Source organism: Sus scrofa, chromosome 2 (assembly GCF_054392235.1).
Source record: "Sus scrofa isolate SSC_HxYL_T2T_F1_AM1 chromosome 2, Sscrofa_HxYL_maternal_Yorkshire_Landrace_v2.0, whole genome shotgun sequence".
In the NCBI taxonomy this organism is placed as follows: Eukaryota; Metazoa; Chordata; class Mammalia; order Artiodactyla; family Suidae; genus Sus; species Sus scrofa.
The window spans coordinates 90,052,600-90,074,668 of NC_139384.1; the positions used below are offsets into that span (position 1 = coordinate 90,052,600).

Consider the following 22,069-nt stretch of genomic DNA (forward strand, 5'->3'; position numbering starts at 1 on the left):
ATCCCTCATTCACTCCTCTCCCCCACCCCTGGAGACTACCTCTCTACTCCTTATGATTTTGACTCCTCTAAGCACTTCATATATGTGGGATCATACAGCATTTGTCTTTTTGTCACTGATTTTTTTTTTTTTTTGGTCTTTTTAGGGCTGCACCCACGGCATATGGAAGTTCCCAGGCTAGGGGTCGAGGGTGCGCTGTAGCTGCCAGCCTACACCATAACCATAGCAATGCCAGATCTGAGCCATATCTGCGACCTACACCACAGCTCATGGCAACACCAGATCCTTAACCCACTGAACTATGCCAGGGATTGGACCTGAGTCTTCGTGGATACTAGTCAGATTATTTTCCACTGAGCCACAATGGGAACTCCATCACTGATCTTTTTTTACTTAGCATAATGCCCACAAGGTTCAATCATGCTGTAGCATATTGCAGAATTTTCTTCCCTTTTTAAGGTGATTAATATTTCATTGCATGTTTATATTACATGTTGCTTCCGTTCATCCATTGAAGGGTATTTGCATTGTTTCCATGTTTTAGCTGTTATGAATAATGATGCTATGAACATGGGTGTACAAATATTTCTGAGTCTTTGCTTTTAATTCTTTTGAATGTATATACCCAGAAGTGGAGTTATTGGATCATTTGGTAATTCTATTTTAAATTTTTTGCAGAACCACCATATTATTTTCCACAATGACCGCACCATTTCTCATTGTCAGCAATAGTGCATGTATATATATTTATTTCATATTCTTTCCCATTATAGGTTATTACAAGATATTGAATATAGTTCCCTGTGGTACACAAGTAAGATTCTGTATATCTATTTCATATATAGTAGTGTGTATATGTTAAGCCCAAATTCCCAGTTTATCCCTCCCTCACTTCCCTGTTGGTAACCATAAATTTGTTTTCTTATGTCTGTGAGTATATTTCTGTTTAAAATTAGTTCATTTTGTATCATTTTTTAAGATTCCATATATAACTAATATCATAAGATCTTTGTCTTTTCTGTCTGATTTACCTAGCATGATAATCTCTAGGTCCATCCATGTTGCTGGAATGAACACTGGGGTGCGTGAATCTTTTTGAATTAGAGTTTTTTCTTTACTGACTATATGCCAAGGAGTGAGATCACTGGATCATATGGTAACTCTATTTTTAGTGTTGGTGTTGTTTTTGGCCATGCGCAAGCATGTGGAGAGATACCATGGCAGCAGCCCATTGCCACTGCAGTGACACTAGGTGCTTGAGAACTGCACCACAAGAGGATTCCTCTATTCTCTATTTTCAGTTTTTTACTTTTTTCAGTTTTTTACTTTTTTTTTAGTTATAGTTTTTTGTTTGTTTGTTTGTTTTTTTAAAGGACCGCACCTGCAGGATATGGAACTTCCCAGGCTAGGGGTTGAAACGGAGCTTCAGATGCCAGCCTATGTCACAACCACAAGAACACTATATCTGAGCCACGTCTGCTCCTGTGCCACAGCCTGTGTCACGACCAGATCCTTAACCCACTGAGCAAGGCCATGAATTGAACCAGCATCCTCATGGATGTTAGTTGGGTTCTTAACCCACTGAGCTACAACAGGAACTCCTAAAGTATTACAGTGTTGGGGTAATTTCCACTGTACAGCAAAGTAAGTCAGTTATACACATATATACATTCTTTTTTTTTTTTTTTTTTGTCTTTTTAGGGCCACACCCGAGGCATATGGAGATTCCCAGGCTAGGGATCTAATCAGAGCTGTAGCCGTTGACCTACGCCAGAACCACAACACCATCAGATCCGAGCCACATCTGCAACCTACACCACAGCTCATGACAATGCCGGATCCTTAACCTACTGAGCAAGGCCAGGGATCAAACCCTCAACCTCATGGCTCCTAGTCAGATTCATTAACCACTGAAACACGACAGGAACTCCTATATACATTCTTTTAAAAAATGCTTCTCATCATGGTCTATCCCAAGAGAATGGATGTACTGTATAGTTAACCCCAAACTCCCAGTCCATCCACTAACCACGAGTCTGTTCTCCATATCTGTGAGTCTATTTCTGTTTTGTAGATAGGTTCATTTGTGCCATATTTTTGTTTGCTTGTTTTTGTATTTTGTTGTTGACCATCCTGAGGCACATGGAGTTCCTGGGACAGGGATCATATCTGAGCTGCAGTTGCAACACTGTGGTGACCTGGTATCCTTAACCCTGGGCCAGGGATTAAACCTGCATCTTGGTACTCCAGAGATGTTGTTAATCCCATTGTGCCTCAGTGGGAACTTCATGTGCCATATTTAGATTACACATGTAAGTGATATATGGTATTTGTCCTCCTCTTTCTGACTTACTTCACTTAGTATGGTAATCTCTAGTTGCATCCATGGTGCTGAAAATGGCATTATTTCATTCTATTTTAATGACAGAATAGCCTTGCATTGTATATACTACCATATCTTCTTAATCCATTCATCTGTTGGTGAGATATTTATGTTGTTTCCATGTCTTGGCTATTGTGAATAGTGCTTCAATGAACACAGGAGTCCATGTATCTATTGGAATTATAGTTTTCTTTGGATATATGTCCAGGAGTGGGATTGCTGAATTCCTTTGTTATAGATTAATTGATCATAAGTGCATAGGTTTATTTCTGGGCTTTCTAACATGTTCTATTGATCCATGTATCTGTTTGGGGAGGTATCATACCATTTTGTTTTGTTTTTTTTTTTCTTCTTTTTCCTTTTTTTTTTCTATTTTTTTTTTATCATACCATTTTGATGCCTATTGCTTTGTAGTACTGTCTGAAGTCAGGGAGCCTGATTCCTCCAACTCCAATCTTCTTTCTCAAGATTGCTTTGGTTATTTGGGGTCTTTTGTGTTTCCATACAAATTTTTTTTTCTAGTTCTGTGAAAATGCCATTGGTATTTTGATAGGGATTGCATTGAATCTGTAGATTTCATTGGGTAATATGGTCATTTTAATAATATTAATTCTTCCAATCTGAGATCACAGTGTATGTTTCCATCTCTTTGTGTCATCTTCGATTTCTTTCATCACTGTGGCATTAGTGAATTCCTCCATCACGTCACACAATCTTTTTTTTTTTCTGGTTGTGAGAATAATTAAGATCTAGACTTGTAGCAACTTTGAAGTTTATAGTGCAATGTTGTTGACTGTAGTCACTGTTCTGTGTATTAGATTTCCAGAATTTGTTCATTTTCTAGTTTCAAGTTTGTACCCTTAAACAGCATCTCCCAGCTCACCCAGCCACCCACCAGCCCCTGGGAAGAACCATTCTGCTCTCTGTTTCTACGAGTTTGGCTTTTTTTTTAGATTCCACATACAAGTGATATCATATCACTGTCTGACTACTTAGATTCGGTAGAATGCCCTCATTGTCCATCTATGTTGTCACAAATGGCAGGATTTCCTTCTTTCTCATGACTGAAGAATATGCCACTGTAATTTGGGGTATTATCCCCTTGACCCATACGGATGGTCCCTGCATTAATAACAGTTCAGCTTAGTTTTTTGACCTGACAGTGATATGAAAACGAAACACATTTAGTAGAAACTGTACTTCAAATTTTGAATTTTGATCTGTTCCTGGGCAAATAATATGAGGCACAATTCTCTCTCAGGATGCTGGGCAGCAGTAGTGAGCTGCAACTCCCAAGTCAGTCACCAGTCCGGAGGTAAATAACCGATACTCTACATTATACTGTGAGCATGGTGAGGGTAGGTGAGGCTATGCTATTATGCTCAGTACGTTCAGGATATTAAGTGCATTTTGACTTATAATTTCAATTTATGATGGATTTATCAGGGTCTAATCCCATCATTAGTCGAGGAGCATCTATACATGGTTTACAAATATTTTCCTCTATTCCATATGCTGCCGTTTCATTTTTTTCATTTCATTTGCTCTGTAGAAGCTTTTTAGTTTGAAATATTCCAACTTGGCTCTTGGTCGCAACCATGGTTGAAGAACAACCTCAGGTCGAATTGTTCGTAAAGGCTGGCAGTGATGGGGCCAAGATCAGAAACTGCCCCTTCTCCCAGAGACTGTTCATGGTGCTCTGGCTCAAGGGAGTCACCTTCAGTGTCACCACTGTGGACTGAGATGGTACAGAAGCTATGCCCAGGGGACTGAGATGGTACAGAAGCTATGCCCAGGGGGACAGCTCCCTTTTCTGCTGTACAGCACTGAAGTGCACACAGATACCAACAAGACTGAGGAATTTCTGGAGGCAGTGCTATGCCCTCCCAGGTACCCCAAGCTGGCAGCTCTGAACCCTGAATCCAACACAGCTGGGCTAATATTTGCTAAATTTTCTGCCTACATTAAGAATTCAAACCCAGCTCTCAATGACAACCTGGAGAAGGGACTCCTGAAAGCCCTGAAAGTCTTAGACAATTACTTGACATCCCCTCTCCCAGAAGAAGTGGATGAGACCAGTGCTGAGGATGAGGGAATCTCTCAGAGGAAGTTTCTGGATGGCAATGAGCTCACTCTGGCTGACTGCAACCTGTTGCCAAAGCTCCACATAGTACAAGTGGTCTGTAAGAAGTACCAGGGATTCTCCATTCCGGATGCGTTTCGTGGAGTGCGATACCTGCGCAGTGCCTATGCTCGGGAAAAGTTTGCCTCCACCTGTCCAGACAATGAGGAGATCGAGCTGGCCTAAGAGCAAGTGGCCAAGGCCCTCAAATAAACCTCTCCTGGGGCTCCTTCTCCCCCCTCCTCCATTTCCTCCACAAAGGCCCTAGGTGTTTTCCACATGGCTACGCAATGGAAATGGACACACTCCAAAATGGGGCAGTGGGCAGAGAATCCAGGAGCATTTGTGCAGGGTGGGGCGTGGGGGTGAGGAGAAAGGATGGGAGATCTGGGTGAGATTTTTATTGTGGGGTGGGGTGGGTAGGATGACGTTGTTTCAGTAATAAAATACAGAATGAAAAAAAAAAGAGAAATATTCCAACTTGTTTATTTTTGCTCTCGTTGTTTGTGCTTTGGGCGACCTTTTCAAAAAACCATTTCCCTGGGAGTTCCTGTCATGACTCAGTGGTAACGAACCCAGTTAGTATCCATGGGGATGCGGGTTTGATCCCTGGCCTCACTTCAGTGGGTTAAGGATCCAGCATTACCATGAGCTGTAGTGTGGGTCACAGATGTGGTTCAGATCCCCTGTTGCTGTGGCTGTGGTGTGGGCGGGCAGCTGCATCTCTGATTCAACCCCTAGCCTGGGAACTTCCATGCGCAGCAGGTGCAGCCCTAAGAAGCAAAAAAACAAAACAAAACAAACCCCTCAAAAACCAAAAACCAAAAAAACATTGCCCAGATTAATCTCAATTAGCTTCTTTGTTTTCTTCTCAGAGGTTTACAGTATTAGGTAAGTAAGTGTAAGTCACTAATTCATAATGAGTTAAGTTTTGTGAGTGGGGTAAGGTAGAGTTCCCATTTCATGTTTCTGCCTGTGGTTACAGAGTTTTCCCTATATCATTTGTTGAAGAGAATATCCCTTCCCCTTTGACTATTCTTGTCTTCTTCGTTAAATATTAGTTGACCATGTATGGGGTGGTGGTAGTTATTTCTGGGCTCTCTCTTCTGTTCCATTAGTGTGTTTCTATTTTTATGCTATATGGTACTGTTTTCATTACTCTAACTTTGTCATACAGTTTGAAGTTAGGAAGTGTGATGCCTCCAGCTTTGTTCTTAACCCTCAAGATGCTTTGGCTATTAGGAGTATATTCTGGTCCCATATAAATTGTAACATTGTGGGGGGTTTCCTGTGAAAAAAATACCATTGGAATTTTTTTTTTTTTTTTTTTTTTTTTTGTCTTTTTGCTATTTCTTGGGCCGCTCCCGCGGCATATGGAGGTTCCCAGGCTAGGGGTGGAATCGGAGCTGTAGCCACTGGCCTATGCCAGAGCCACAGCAACGCGGGATCTGAGCCGCATCTGCAACCTACACCACAGCTCACCGCAACGCCCGATCGTTAACCCACTGAGCAAGGGCAGGGACCGAACCCGCAACCTCATGGTTCCTAGTCGGATATGTTAACCACTGCATCACGATGGGAACTCCACATTAGGATTTTGATTAAGGTTGCATTAAATCCATAGATGGCTTTGGGTGTTATGAATATTTTAACAATATTTTCTTCTGGTCATGAACACCGGTATCTTTGTATTTGTTTGTGTCCAGTTCCTTTAACCAAAATCTTATAGTTTTCATTGTACAGACCTTTCACTTCTTTGGCTAACTTTATTCCTAGGTACTGTTTTGTTTTGTTTTGCTTCTTCTTTTTTTTTTTTTTGTCTCCTTAGGGCCACACCTGCGGCATATGGAAGTTCCCAGGCTAGGGATCCAATCGGAGCTGTAGCCACCAGCCTACACCACAGCCACAGCAACGCAGGATCCAAGCTGCGTCTGCTACCTATACCACCGCTCACGGTAACGCCAGATCCTTAACCCACTGAGCGGATCCTTAACCCACTGAGCGAGGCCACGGATGCTAGTCAGGTTCGTTAACTGCTGAGCCACGACAGGAACTCTCCCTAGGTACTGTTTTGAATGCTATTATGAAAGAGATTCTTGGTTCCCAGGCTAGGGGTGGAATTGGAGCTGCAGCTGCCAGCCTATACCACAGCCACAGCAATGCCAGATCTGAGAGGCCAGGGATTGAACCCAGTCCTCATGGGTACTAGTCTGGTTTGTTACCACTGGAGCTCCAGTTCCAACAGTTGTTGAATCTTTAGGATTTTGCATATATATGCAAGGTCGCATATTCTACAAACAATTTTACTTCTCCTTTCTGATTTAGATGGCTTTTTTCTTGTCTGATTTTTCTGGCTATGATTTCTACTACTGTGTTGAATAGGAGTGGTGAAAGTTGAACTCTGGTCTTGCTCCTAATTTTAGAAGGAAACCTTTCACTGTTGAGTATGGTATTAGCTGTAGCCTTCACTTAATGGACTTTATTATGTTGAGGTGTTTTCTCTATACCCAGTTTATTGAGATTGTCATGAAAGGATGTTATATTTTGTCAAATGCATTTTCTGGATCTATTGAGATAATCATGATTTTTATCTTTCCTTCTGTTAATGTGGTGTTATCATACTTAGCGATTTGTGTCTGTTGATCCTTTCTTGCATCTCACAGGTAAATTCCACCAACATGTGAAACTGCATTGTTTCCTTTATTTTTTTAAAAAAAGAATACCAAGAAATGTGGGGAGATAAAATTTTTTTTGGCTGCACCAGTGGAACTTCCCGGGCCAGGAATCAAACCCTCACTGCTGCAGTAACCAGAGCCACAGACAATGCCCGATCCTTAACCTGCTGAGCTACTAAGGAACTCTGGGGAGATAAATTCCACATACACCCGTGATTTTGCCCTGCAAAATCTATATATGCAAAAACTAAAACTATCTCCCAGTTTAAGAGACACCAGCTTTGATATTTAAATTTATTTTTATTTTTAATTGATGTATATTTGACTTACAATGTTAATTTCTGCACCAGAAATTTTTTCATTACATTAGGCTGGGAAGAAAGAAGTCAGGTTCTAACTATCTCCTCTGTTCTAACTAACGGGATTTAGTTGTTCTCCAACCGATCCAATGGCACCAACTGATTCAGGGGCACCAACTGATTCAGGGGCACCAACTGATTCAGTGGCAGAGAAGGTTGACCACTGTGGCTGGGGGCTGAGGTTTGGAGGGAGATAGGCAGGAAACAGCCATGGACTTGACTGTGGAAGGTTCATGTGCCAAGGCTGTGGAAGGTTCATGTGCCAAGGCTGTGGAAGGTTCATGTGCCAAGGCTCCCATCTGGGTACCTGAGGATGCTCTACGTAGACCACATGTGCAGGAGCCCAGAGCATCTCCTCATAGGTGGGGCGCTGGTACTCGGGAGGTAGGAAGTTGGCCTCTTCTGCACAGGGGGAACATGAGAGATACACATGAGAAACATCACAAGGACATCACCAACCCTCCTTCTGAATCTTTGTTGCCTAGTCTGCCCCAGGGGTCCATGTCTATTTGAAACCAGGCCATGAGCAAAGTCCCTCAAAGTCACTGCTTTGAGGACAGAGAGGAGAGAAGGACAGGTAGGTGAGTGTTCAGAGCATTGAGTCCTTTGTGCTGTGTGCAGGGAGAACCTGTAGCCAGGGACCAGTCCCATCATGCTGGCTGCTCAGGAGACAGTGCAGTGTCTGGGCTAGCTGATGCCACTCACTCAAGAACCATGGAAGATGCATATTAAGAGACAAACCTGAGTTTTTGTCCTCTTCTCTGTGCCCCAGGATCCTGTGAAGGGTCTCTCCAAAAGGACATGGCAAGGGTTCATGCCTTGGTCTCTGGTTGGCTTCATGAATGGTCCAGTATAAGTCATGCATGTTTATGAGCATCTGGAGACACTTTCTCCTGCCTTTATTAATGCCTCTTTGCTTGAGATGCCTGGCAATTATTCTTGATGCCATGTGATAATTCCTCCTCAACTTCTCACATTCAAGCAATTCCCATTCTTGTAGGAAACTCCTGATCTCATAGTCACTCCAAGGTTTAAAACACTGGTCTGGAAACGAGAGGAATGTAAATGCATGTAAGTGTGCTTTGGCACAACTTACCTGCATACTTGAGGGGTTTCTCAGAGACCCTCCCTTGGCACTGACAGGTCCAAACATGACTTTATCCAGTTTACAGGAGGTGACAGAACCTTACAAGAAGTTGAGGCATTCATCACCAACCTGAGTCCTAATGCCAAAGTCATTTAGTCACTGAATGGGTCTGGAAGCACTGGAGGGCTTGACGCTGTTCCAGTTGCATAAGTTATTTCAGAGAACATTGACAGGGCTTTAATGGTTCATTTACTGCCTGGGAGGGGCTGTCTTGAAGAGGGGCTCACTTCCTTCCCACCCCCTCCCCCAATGGGGCCTTTTACTGCTTTGGGTCCCAGGGCTGGGGGCCGGAACAGGGGATAGAGAGCTCCCAGGACCCTCATTGGGACTGCCCCCATCTGGGGTCTGAGATGAGCAGGTCAGACTGGGGAAGATGCAGGAAGCAGAATAGATAGAAAGTTTCCTCTATTTAAACATGACTGAGAGCACCGAACCTGAGGCACCTGAGGGATTTTCTGCTCCCTGGGTTTCTTTTCCCTTCTCCAGTTCCTCAGGGTGGATAGCAATTTCAGTCTGAGATGCCACTTCCTAATGGAAAAAAAAAAAAAAGAGAGAGAAAAAGATGACTACTGACATAGTAAGTCATTCTTACCCACTTACCTGTGATTGCTTAAAAAGTAGCCAATCACAACATTGAAAATAAAAATCAAACCATCTTAAATCTTAAGAGCAGATCTAGAAAACATATTCCACAATGATAGAGAACATCAGTTGCAAGCTGTTAACCAAGGAGTCATTTCTTTTCTTTTTTTGTCTTTGTCTTTTTAGGGCCACACCCGAGGCATATGGAGGTTCCCAGGCTAGGGGTCCAGTCTGGAGCTACAGCTGCGGGCCTACACCACAACCACAACAACGCGGGATCTGAGCCACGTCTGCAACCTACACCACAGCTCACGGTAATGCCAGATCCCTAACCCACTGAGCAAGGCCAGGGATCGAAACCTGAAACCTGTTTCCTAGTCGGATTATTTCCACTGCGCCACGACGGGAATTCCCCCAAGGAGTTATTTCAAACCCAGGCAGTGTGCTCTCTTTTTCTCTCTTGCCTTGAACCAGGAGAGAGCTGGAGGAACTACTGAACCAAAGGTTTTCAGACAAGGGACAACAGCAAGACAGGACAGTGGTTTGAAAGCAAAACCCAAGTGAAGGGGGATCTACAAGGGCCACAGCAGAGTGCCCCAGGGTGTCCAGACCTTAGAGCAAGGGAAGGGATCCAAACAGAGCCTGGGTGACCAGGCTGAGATTTTGGAGGAGTGAGGCTGCTGGATATCACCTATTACAATGACAAGGACAGGACAAGGAAGCTGCACAGGAAACAGAGAGATGAGGGAACTCTAAAGACTTACAGGGAGGTAGGGAGGTCCCCTGTCCAAGGGCAGATGAGCCCATGAGTGGGCAGGAACTTCCTGGACTGGGTAAAAGCCACTGGAAGGGAACAGGCTGGGAAATCCCTGGGGTCACTCAGGCAAAGAAGAATCTTTTCCCCCTGCAGCCAGAGTGGAAAAAACAAAAACAAAACCAAAAAATCCTTATCCAAGGGGATTCATATATAGAGTGCTCAGAAAGGGTATTGCCTCAGTAGTGGGGCCAAATTATCCAGACTGGAGCCGCTTCCGGCCCCGGCTAACAAGGATTCAAAACAATCCTCAAAAGGCTCAGTTAAACTGTTTCTGAGGACCTTCTCTGCGCCAGAACAGAGCCAGCTGGTTAAAGGAACACAGAATATCCAGCACCAAAAAATGCACAGTGCTCATCTCCTACCTAGAATTACCCAGCATGCAGCAAAACAAAGACAGTTCGTCACTGGCAGAACATCGATCCATTGACCCCAGAAATCATGCAGACAGTAGAATTCTTAGAGAAGGACTTTAAAGCAGCCACCAGAAGTGGTCAAGCCATGGAGAGGAAGTACGCACATAAGGAGATAATAGGAAGATACAAACAGCCTAATGGCTAGAGATGAACGAAATACTGTGGACTGAGCTGTGCCTCTGTGCCCTCTCTGTGAAATGACTATAGTCATAACACCTTCCAGCAGGCTTGCTCTGAGGATTAAATGAGTATTTGCAAAGAACAGAGAAGAAATCAGGCATCTTTTTTTTTTTTTTTTTTTTTTTTTTTGCTTTTTAGGGCTGTACCCTCGGCATATAGAGGTTTCCAGGCTAGGTGTCCAGTCGGAGCTGTAGCTGCCAACCACAGCCACAGTCACAGCACAACTCGAAGTCCCTGACCACTGAGCCAGGCCATGATTGAACCACTTCATGGATAGGAAGTGGTTCATTTCCGCTGAGCCACAATGGGAACCCCCAAGCATACCTTTTAAGGTACTTATAAAATAAAATAAAAGACAACCCAAACACTTCCACAAACACACAGGAAACTGCTTCCCTCCAATTTACCTCCATTTTTATTCTCGAGTTTTCTCTGCACCAACAGGGCCTAATCCGAGGGCTGAAGAGAGCTGGCACTTTCTCACCCTTGCTGGAATGGACTTGCTGAAATTCAGATCTTCAGATTGGGGGTCTCCTGAAATGTGTCTGCTCCTCTCTGCTTCTGGCAGTCTCTGAAGCCCTTGGAGGTCCTGGCAGCTATTAAATATCCTGAGTGTGATCGAGTCAGACCCACCCAACATACTCCCTTTGGATTAACCAAAGATAAACTAATTTACAACTTTTATTACAACTGCAAAACCCCTTTAATGCAGCACCTGGAATACAGTTTGATTGGATAACAGGGATAGGATTAACTAGAGACTAATACTGAATTGACTCCACTATTAACTCCAAGGATCTCTCGGTCTCATGTCCTCAAAGGCAAAGTGAGAGGTTGTGACTTCTACAAATGTATCACCCTCCCCTCCATGAGTTAGAACTAGGGGGTCAGGGGAGCCCTTTGGGTTTGGCCCAGGGACTATGTGTATCAAGCAGAGGGTGGATTCAGTGGAGGGTTAGGGGCTTCTGCTGGTGGGGTGGTCATGGGTTATAGAGAGGGATACAAGGAGCCTCCATGAAAGACTTAGTTTAGGGAGGGGAGGGGAAGGGGAGACCAGAGCTTTTCTCTTTATAAGAGAAAAATTTTTAGAAACCTGTTTATGCTGAAGGAGGGGCATGGGGGGTTGGGGGCTTATAAATGGAGCAACTAAGGATGGAAGAGAAGGAAGGTGCTTAGGATAGATTGTCATCAAGAATGCCTGGGATTTTTTGCCCTTAGCATCTCAGATGTAGTCTAGGCTACTATGGACCTTACTGAGAATTAATTTTGAATCTTGGAAACTATATAAGAATCATCCACGAATTTACCCATTGCTTCAGATTTATGGTGTTTGTATCATGACAAGACAGGGGAGTGCATATACACTGAGTGGTACCATCTTTTTTTTTTTTTTTTTTGTCTTTTGTCTTTTGTCTTTTTGTTGTTGTTGTTGCTATTTCTTGGGCCGCTCCCGCGGCATATGGAGGTTCCCAGGCTAGGGGTTGAATTGGAGCTGTAGCCACCAGCCTACGCCAGAGCCACAGCAACGCGGGATCCGAGCCGTGTCTGCAACCTACACCACAGCTCACGGCAACGCCGGATCTTTAACCCACTGAGCAAGGCCAGGGATCGAACCCGCAACCTCGTGGTTCCTAGTCGGATTCGTTAACCACTTGGTGGGGGTTTTAGCAATGATAAAACAACTCCAGAAATGCACATGAGATACTATTATCTAGGTACTTCAGAAAGGAGCTAAAGCAGAGGATAAGGGGGAGGCTTCTGTCCCGGGAAGGCCCAAGGTGCCCTACTCTGTTACTCATCTTCCACTAAACAGGAGGAGGGGAGGGAATTCCCGTCGTGGCGCAGTGGTTAACAAATCCGACTAGGAACCATGAAGTTGCAGGTTCGATCCCTGGCCTTACTCAGTGGGTTAAGAATCCGGCATTGCCGTGAGCTGTGGTGTAGGTTGCAGACATGGCTCGGATCCCGCGTTGCTGTGACTCTGGCGTAGGCCGGCAGCTACAGATCTGATTAGACCCCTAGCCTGGGAACCTCCATATGCCGCAGGAGCGGCCCAAGAAATAGCAAAAAGACAAAAAACAAAACAGGGGGAGTGGGGACTTAACTCTTTTAAGTGATTGAATCAGATTAAACAAGTACATCATCCTTTTGATTCGCTGATTACATCAGCCAGATCCCTTCAGCTGTATGTAAACTAGTGTTTGATTGGATAATTGGGAGAGGGTGTGCCTGACCTCAACTAGGGCAGTGATTTTTAGGATTCTAGGCCCCATCACCCAAACTGCAAAATAAGTTGTCCCATCTCTACAAATGCACATCTCTGATTCTGGGAGCAAGCCAGAAACACGTGTTAGGACACCATGGAGGGGTGGTACCAGGGATTCCAGGGTGCAGGGCTCCCAGCCAGGTCCTGGGGATGCTCCATGGAGATCACGTGGTGGGGGCCACTGCCCCTCTTGTCATAAAGACCAAGTCCTGATTTCCTTTTTTCCCTCACCCGGTATCTGCTTCACTAGAATGCCTCAGACCCAACATCTAAATATATATGAAATTAATTGTTTTTTTTCCCCAAATTGGATCTACAATAGCCCAGGCATTAAGGGTTACTCCCACAGAAAACAGCCACAGCATTTTCATGGGGTCCTTGGTAATACAGGGGGTGCAAATTTTCTTTGGGGTCTTTATCTTTTTGCCTTTTCTAGGGCTGCTCCCGAGGCACATAGAGGTTCTCAGGCTAGGGGTCGAATCAGAGCTGTAGCGGCCAGCCTACGCCAGAGCCACAGCAACACAGGATCCGAGCCGCATCTGTGACCTACACCACAGCTCACGGCAATGCCGGATCCTTAACCCACTGAGTAAGGCCAGGGATCGAACCCGAAACCTCATGGGTCCTAGTCGGATTAGTTAACCACTGCGCCACGACGGGAACTTCCATGGGGTCTTTTTTTTTTTTTTTTTTTTAATTAGAGTTGATTTACAATGTTGTGCCTGCTTTGGGGTCTTTCTTTGCTCCTTCCATTAGATGCTCCTCTCTCACGACCTCTCCCGACCCCAAAGCTGTTCATTAAGCTGGTTCGCAGTCCTCGCAGAGGTCTGTTAGGTCTTCTCAGACGGTGACACCCCTCACAGGTGCCACCCGTTTCCAGTCCTCAAACTCCATTCACACTTAGCCTAAGTCCTGTAACTCCTGGGTCAAGTCTAGCTTTCCCATGGGTCTCTAAGGTCAGTGAAACCAGGAGTCCTATCTGCAAGTGGATTCAGCTGTAGAACACCTTCCCAGTCCAGATTCTACAGGGGATCAGCCGGAAGGCATTTCAAAGGCCAACCCCGGGGTTCAGATGTCATTGAGGTGGGATGGGGACTCAGGGCTTTATGACAAGCTCCCTGGGTGATCCTCACATGAGATCTACTGCCTTTGAGGGACAGCAGAAGCTTTGCCATGAGCTGCCCCTGCGTGCCAGGGTCAGGGTGAGTGGGGGAGATGGGCGTGTCTCCTGGGTCTTTCCCCACCTCATTGTGTGTTGCGGAGGTGGAGGCTTTGGCAACTGTGAGTCACACCTGGGGTACAGATCAGAACTACCTGGAGAGGTTCTAATATTCTGACGAGGGCCTTTTGCAGAGGTGATCTTATAATGATCCAGGGTGAGGCCTGAGCATCAGTAGTTCTAAAGGTCCTAATGAGAAATAAACACTGAGAGTGTCAGGCTTTAGGAGGGTCCAAGTGGCCAGGGTTTTCTTTTTCTTTCTTTTTTTTTTTTTTTTTTTTGTCTTTTTAGGGCTGCATCCATGGCATATAGAGGTTGCCAGGCTAGAGGTCCAATCAGAGCAGTAGCCACTGGCCTACACCAGAGTCACAGCAAGGCCAGATCCGAGCCACGTCTGTGACCCACACCAGAGCTCACGGCAACGCCGGATCCTTAACCCACTGAACAAGGCCAGGGATCGAACCCACAACCTCATCGTTCCTAGTTGGATTCCTTTCCACTGCACCACAATGGTAACTCCTCTTTTTGTTTCTATGGCCCCACCTGCGGCACTGGAAGTTCCCAGGCTAGGGGTGGAATTGGAGTCGCAGCTGGAGCCAACACCACAGCCACGCTGGATCTGAGCCACATCTCTGACCTGTGCCACAGCTTGTGGCAATGCCGGATATTTAACCCACTGATGGAGGCCAGAGATCAAACCTGAATCCTCATCGACACTATGTTGGGTTCTTAACCTACTGAGCCACACTGGGAACACCAGGCCAGGAGTTTTCCTTCTTCCTTCCTCGCTCCCTCCCTCTCTGTCTTTCTCTTTCCTTCCCTCCTTCCTCCTTCCTTTCTTCTCTTTCTCTTCCCTTCCTTGAGAAACTGAAGAGCTTTATGAGAATCCCTGCAGATTGAGAAGAGGGCTAGGGAATAACTTACTCTGGAGGGGTAGGTGGATTTGACAATGTTTTAAAGGTTTTTAGGGCTATGTCTTAAGGATATATGAGGATATATGAGGAAATGCTGTGTTCAGCTTTCAAGCTTAAGGAAAATGTCAGGGAAATTGTTTCTATATTTCAGTATAAAACAGTTTCAGTAAAACTGTAACAGTTATTTGAGTTAAAAACATTTTCTTTGTAAAAATATTAAAGTTTCTCAGCTGAATATTAGAAATAGGAGGGGCATTCTATTACAGGCAAAACTACTTGAACTTCTTGAATGTATTAGGTTTTCCATGGGAAAAAGTCCTGTACTCTGGCTGACTGGATGGGCCAGTGAATGTTTCTGATGTGCCATGGAAATAACTTGGCAGCGTTTTATGTGTAGAGAGTCACTGCAGATTCTTGAATGACATGAGAAAAACTACATTTTAAAGGAGACTCGGGGTCAGGGAAAAAGAGATTGGAGCAGAGAGAGGAAGAAACTGGGAATTGATGTCTCTTTTATTCTGATGAGGTTGAGTGTAGGTAACAGTGACAGCTCAGAACCACCCACAATGATCCTCTGTGGGCTTAGTGGGAGCCCTACCCTCCCACCTGAGGCAGCCTTCCCTCCCTCATTGCAGACACGCCAGCCCATAGATCTCACTGCTGTCTCGCTGGTGCCTCCTGCAGGTTCCTGAGGAAAAGGTGGGAAAGAGGTGGGTGTCCCTGGCCTCCAGGTTATCAAAGTCCAAGCCTGGGGCAGAGCATCATCACTTCACTTCAGTCCTGACTCCTCAGATGCTTCATGAAATCTAAAGGCAGCAAGTTGTCTCTGGAGATCTCTGGGTGCATGGGTACAATGGAAGAGAGTATCCAGCCTGCAGTTTCAGTATAAGACTTCCCATCAGCCAAGAGAGGGGAACCAGGACCCCCTGGTATTGTTGATTCCTGTGTCCTGTTCAAATTACCCTACTTCCCCTTTATAACTACTGTTTTAAACTTTGTCTTTTTATTTAAAGTATGTTTTTTTGGGGTGGAGGTGTTGTTCCTTTGTTTTGTTTTGTTTGCTGCACTTGAGGCATGTGGAAGTTCCTGGGCCACGGGCTGAACCCAAGCCACAGCAGTGACAGTGCTGGACCCTTAACCTGCTGCACCACAAGAGAAATCCTAAATTGTGTTTCTTGTAGACCACATTTAGTTGGGTCTTGCTTTCTTTTCCCAATCTGACAATCTCTGTCTTTAACTGGAATGTTTAAGCCATTCACATTAAAGTGATTATTGATATGGTTGGATTAAAGTCTATCTTCTTGCTCAATGTTTTCTATTTGTTCAGTTTGTCTTCTTTTTTCTCCCCCTCTTCTCCTGTCTTTATGATTTTTAACTTTGATTTCTCTTCTCCTCTATTGACTTATTTAAATCTGTGTGGGTGGGTGGAGCTGATCTCGCCTAGATGTCCAGTCTGGGAACTGGGAACAGGAGAGCTCTCTAGGAAAGGAGGGAGTAGGGGCTGCGCAGAGACACCTCCAGGCAGGCAGTGGGTAAGAGTCTTCACTTGTTCTCTTGCCAGTCTCAGTAGCCAGGAGGAAAAACTGGAGATGCGCAGGGAGGGGAGTCTTTCTCAACATCCTTAAGTTGTTCATGATGCCCCAGCCAGGTTGCTGGGGCCCTAAGCCCAGAACCTGAAGAGCTTGTCCTGCCACCAAGAAGGAAACAGGTGCCATTTCCATTCGGCAGGCAGCCTGAGGCCCGGAGAGGAGCCAGACTCCGGGATCGATGTGTGCCTGAAGCACATAGAAACGTGGGAAGGTAAAGCTAGTAGAGTTGGAAGCGGCCCAGGCTTGGAGTCCTCAGGTGTACGGGAGAGGCCCCTGCAGGTTCCAGCCGGTCCCTCGATGGAATGTTCTTGGCAACTGAGGTTTCTCACAGAATCTCAGTGTTTTAACTTCTCCGCTTTCTTAGGCCTGGTTTGGTGGTTTGTTTTGTTTTGTTTTTCCTCCGTCGCGCAACGAGATCACGGCCGCCTAGGTTGCGCAGAAACTCACCAGCTGCCGGGCCCCTCTTGGCAGCGCGCACGCCCCGCGCCCTCCCGGCCCGGGATCCGTAGGGTCTCCAGCACCACGCCTCCCGCCCTCTCTGCCAACCAACCGACTCCGCGGTCCAGGCCCTCGGTCTTCAGTAGCGCACCCCAGCGCCCTAAATCGCTCCATAGGCTGGAGCCGTGCGCCCGGCTGTGGCACCCCAGAGCACCTGCCCCCTACACCGTGCACACCCATCTTGGGCTCCAAGTAAGGTCGGTTTCCGAACTCAGATTTGAATCCTTTTGGGAAAGGATCTTCCTGAAAAACCAGCGATTTAGATTTCCCAACGCAAAGATGAATTCGTGACTTCTTTACCCTCATGTGGCTGCATTTCCCCTTTGGTTGGTGGGGATGAGGGAGGGAATGTTGCTGCTTGAAAGTTCTTTTTCTGCTTTGCCCCAAATCCCAACTGGGGCAGACTCCAACCTTCTACCAGTTTTAATGGTAAGAGTATCTCTTCTCCCGAGAAGGAAGGGCAAGGGAACCGGAGGAGTCGAGGTACACCCTACTCTGCCCCCTGGGCTAAGATCACCTGCATGGACGCTGAGATGGTTTGTTAACCTCGCTGGGCCCAACCCCTCCAGTTCAGTCCCAGGCCCCATAGGCACCAGGAACCGTGCAGGCTGACAGCAAGAAGTGACCTGCAGCGCGGAAACACCCTCTGCCTTCCTCTGCACCCTACCCTCTCGTCCTGCTCCCCTGCCCCTCCCCTCCCCTTCTCCGCAGCGGGTCCCTGGACGGGACCGTCGGACAGGAGGCTGAGAGGGTCTAGGGAAGGCGGAAATGAAAGGCACAGAGAACTTGACCGCCCATCTGCCAGCTCACCGGCGGGTGTAAGGAGGATGAAGGGGAACCCCAGGTGTGTGCCGCTGCCTGCGTGCGCCTGAAAAAGCTACTGGGAGAACCAACCCTCCAATAGAGAACCAAGGATAGATTTTTAAACCTTAAGGAAATTTATGATATATGATAAAGGTAACAATTTGATTCAACCAGAAGGGTACTTTATTTAATAGATAGTGCTGGTATATTTGACAGCCAATCTAGAAGAAACTCAGTCCCTTGATTCTCAACGTATACAAAAATAGATTCCGTGTTTATTTTATTTTTTATTTTTTATTTTTATTTTTTGTCTTTTGTCTTTTTGTTGTTGTTGTTGCTATTTCTTGGGCCGCTCTCGCGGCATATGGAGATTCCCAGGCTAGGGGTCGAATCGGAGCTGTAGCCACCGGCCTACGACAGAGCCACAGCAAGGCGGGATCCGAGCCGCGTCTGCAACCTACACCACAGCTCACAGCAACGCCGGATCGTTAACCCACTGAGCAAGGGCAGGGACCGAACCCGCAACCTCATGGTTCCTAGTCGGATTCGTTAACCACTGCGCCACGACGGGAACTCCTCCGTATTTATTTTAGATTAAAAAATAAAAAACATTCAAGGAATGTTGGGAAAGTTTTGTCTATGCTTGAAATTTTTAAAAAAACTGCACAGGACATCTTTCTATGCTACACTTTTTGGTAAACTATCTATCAGGCAGTATCTCTTAAAATTGTTAATGTACATAACCCTTAACAGCAATCCTACCTTGGACAGCTGTTCTACAGCAGTAAAAAGCACGTGTCCCAGAAGTAAGAAAACTGTAGGGGGAAATATGATTTAATGGAAAGCTGTGCAGGATTTAGGGACCACTTTTCCAGGTTATTTGATTCATTGTGGGCCCTGAGGCTTTCTTTGCCTCATATATTGTAGATAACTGAGAGCAATGCAAAACAGGTCTTATCTATAGACACTGAATCAATCCTGTCCTCTGGAGGGTTAAAAAACTCCACTTCTCAACTAGGAAAGAAGCCAATTTTGCCTCCATTTAAGCATTCATTTCACTGTTCCTCATCTACAATGTCTTTCCTTTGTCCTTTGAACTGGCTTTGACATCTTTATTGTTGCCTTACTAATAGTTAAATACATCTATGAGAGTCCTGATTTTACTCTTTTTTTAAAAGAATTATCCTTTAATGAAACAACTGCAGTGGTATTTGTGATAGTAAAACACAACAAAATATTCAAACCAGCTCTGACGCTTGAAGGATAGGGGAACGGTTAAGTGGCTCCTGGAATTTCTAGTTAACGGAATGGAAACAATAAAATCTATGTGATCCACCTTAAAGATATTTTTGTATCTTATATTTATATATGGTAGGATCTTAGTTTTATTTTTAAAAAGGAAAAATATATTACTGTGTATTTGTATATTTTTCTGTAAGCATAATAAGTTGTAGACAGATATATATACTACCAACGTTGTTTATTTATCTCATGTTGCTTTGAATAGGGATTGATGGACAAGGTCTTTAACTTAAACAATTATAAAATATTTCAGATATTCAAAAAAGTCTTAGGACTAATAAATATAACAAACCCAAGTTTATCCCAGAAGAATTGAAGGCCCCTTTGTGCATCTTCTGGATCACACTGTACTTTCTCCTTCCTGAAACTGCATGTTCTCAAATTTTACTATATATATATATAAAATATGTATATATGCATTTTAATATTTAATATGCAAAACTATATTAAAATTTTTTACTTTAAAATTATTTTGTGTACTTAAAACTTTATATAAATGGTATGCTATATTGAAGGTATTTTTCTGAAAAACTTTTTGCTCAACATGAGGTTTTTGTGATTAATCCAGGTTAATATATATAAATACATATTCATATATATATGTCTTATATGATATAAAATTTTCTTTTGAGTTGGCTTGTTACAAAGAGCATATATAATTTGGGAATTTATAAAACTCCTACTTAGATTTGTTTTATTAAGTTTCTGCACAGCAAAGGAAACCCTAAACAACACAAAAAGACAACCCACAGAATGGGAGAAAATCTTCGTGAATGAATTGACTGACAAGGGATTAATCTCCAAAATTTATAAACAACTTTTGCAGCTCCGTACCAAAAAAACAAACAACCCCATCAAAAATGGGCGGAAGATCTAAACAGACAGTTCTCCAATGTAGACATACAGATGGCCGAGAAACACATGAAAAGATATTCAGCGTCACTCATTATTAGAGAAATGCAAATCAAAACCACGATGAGGTACCACCTTACATCAGCCAGAATGGCCATCATCCAAAAGTCTACAAACAATAAGTGCTGGAGAGGGTGTGGAGAAAAAGGAACCCTAGTACACTGTTGGTGGGACTGTAAATTGGTGCAACCACTGTGGAAAGCAGTATGGAGATTCCTCAGAAAACTAAACATAGAACTACCATTTGACCCAGCAATCCCACTCCTGGGCATCTATCCAGAGAAAACCACGACTCGCAAAGACACATGTACTCCAATGTTAATTGCAGCACTATATGCAATAGCCAAAACATGGAAACAACCTAAATGTCCATTGACAGAGGAGTGGATCCAGAAGATGTGGTACATATACACAGTGGAATATTACTCAGCCATTAAAAAGAACGAAATACCAGCATTTTTAGCAACATGGATGGACCTAGAAACTATCATGCTAAGTGAAGTCAGCCATACAATGAGACACCAACATCAAAATGCTTTCACTGACATGTGGAATCTGGAAAAAGGACAGGCGGAACTTCTTTGCAGAACAGATGCTGACTCACAGACATTGAAAAACTTATGATCTCCAGAGGAGACAATTTGGGGGGTGGGGGGATGTGCTTGGGCTGTGGGATGGAAATCCTGTGAAATTGGATTGTTATGATCATTATACAACTACAGATGTGATAAATTCATTTGAGTAATTAAAAAAATGAAAAAAAATGAAAAAAAATAAATAAAAAAAAAAAAAAGAAAAAGAAAAAACAAAGAACCTTCCTGAGGGACGTGAGAGAAGTCTGGAACAAATGTCAGGACATACCTTATATTTGGATAAGAAAATTTACCATTTTAGAATATCACTAATCCCGCATTTTTGGTAATTAAGACACTATGCTATTGGTATCAGACTAGAGAAGCTAATTGGTGAAAAAGAATTAGGAGTCTACAGCTGTCCCATATGAGAACTTAATATGTGAAGAAATGTTTTTACAAATCAATGTCAGACTTTTAAATAAATTATAGTGGAAAAACTAGCTAGCTCATTAGATAGCTATTTTACTGCACAAACTAAAATAAATTTCAGATGACTCAAGGTATAATATTTTGATCCAAATAATGATGAAAACATGGATGAAGACGGCGAAAACAAGGGGAGAGTTCTCACCTGGGGTTCCTCATGTGAACCACAGAATGCAGAAAATGAACTGAGTGATTACTTTCTCAATCCTACCAATTCTATATAACTGGTACCGTTTTAGAAGCTGAAAACAGAAGCTAACTCATTACAAACAATTGGTATCTACAGCACCAAGGCTGAATTCTCTCAGGAAACCCTTGTTTAGAAAGGCTAAAAAACATCAAATGGTGAAAGATAGTTGCAACATATATGAACAGAGATTCAGATCCCTAATACACAAAGAGCTCTCAAGCACTAATGAAAGATGATTAGCTCAATGCTCAGATACACAAATAACTCAGAGAAGCAGTGCAGAAAAGAAAAAAAAAGTAGGAGTTCCCTTGTGGCACATCCAGTTAAGGATCTGTCATTGTCACTGTAGCAGCTTGCGTTGCTGCTGTGGTATAAGTTTGATACCTGGCTGGGGAACTTCCACATGCCTGGGTGTGGCCGAAAAATGAAAAAAAGAAAAAATATAAATTGCCAATTAACATGTAACTATTTTTAACTTCCACTAGCAATCAATTAAATGAAAACTGAAAAAACAACCAACAAGGAGACATCACTCTCAGTTAACAAATTGTCCAAAACGATCAAGGTCGATAAGGAGGTGCTGAACTTGACACTGATACTTTTGAGGGCGTGCAAACCAGTATTATCTTTCTGGAA

General features: G+C 44.0%; 1 protein-coding gene and 1 pseudogene across 1 annotated transcript in view; one reads left to right on the plus strand and one right to left on the minus strand.

Annotated features, from left to right (window-relative positions):
- The first annotated feature begins 3,964 nt into the window (after positions 1–3,964).
- Positions 3,965–4,992, plus strand: LOC100620596 (chloride intracellular channel protein 1 pseudogene; annotated as a pseudogene).
- A 2,525-nt stretch (positions 4,993–7,517) lies between these two features.
- The window catches only part of MSANTD5 (Myb/SANT DNA binding domain containing 5), a 65,442-nt gene continuing 50,890 nt past the window's right edge, over positions 7,518–22,069 (minus strand). Inside the window, exons 4-6 of the mRNA XM_013987544.3 lie at positions 9,121–9,214; positions 8,281–8,583; positions 7,518–7,941 (exon numbers count right to left, since the gene is read on the minus strand). Coding sequence (XP_013842998.2) covers positions 7,592–7,941; positions 8,281–8,583; positions 9,121–9,214 — 747 coding nt within the window. The 3' untranslated portion in view covers positions 7,518–7,591. The remainder of the gene's footprint in view (positions 7,942–8,280; positions 8,584–9,120; positions 9,215–22,069) is intronic.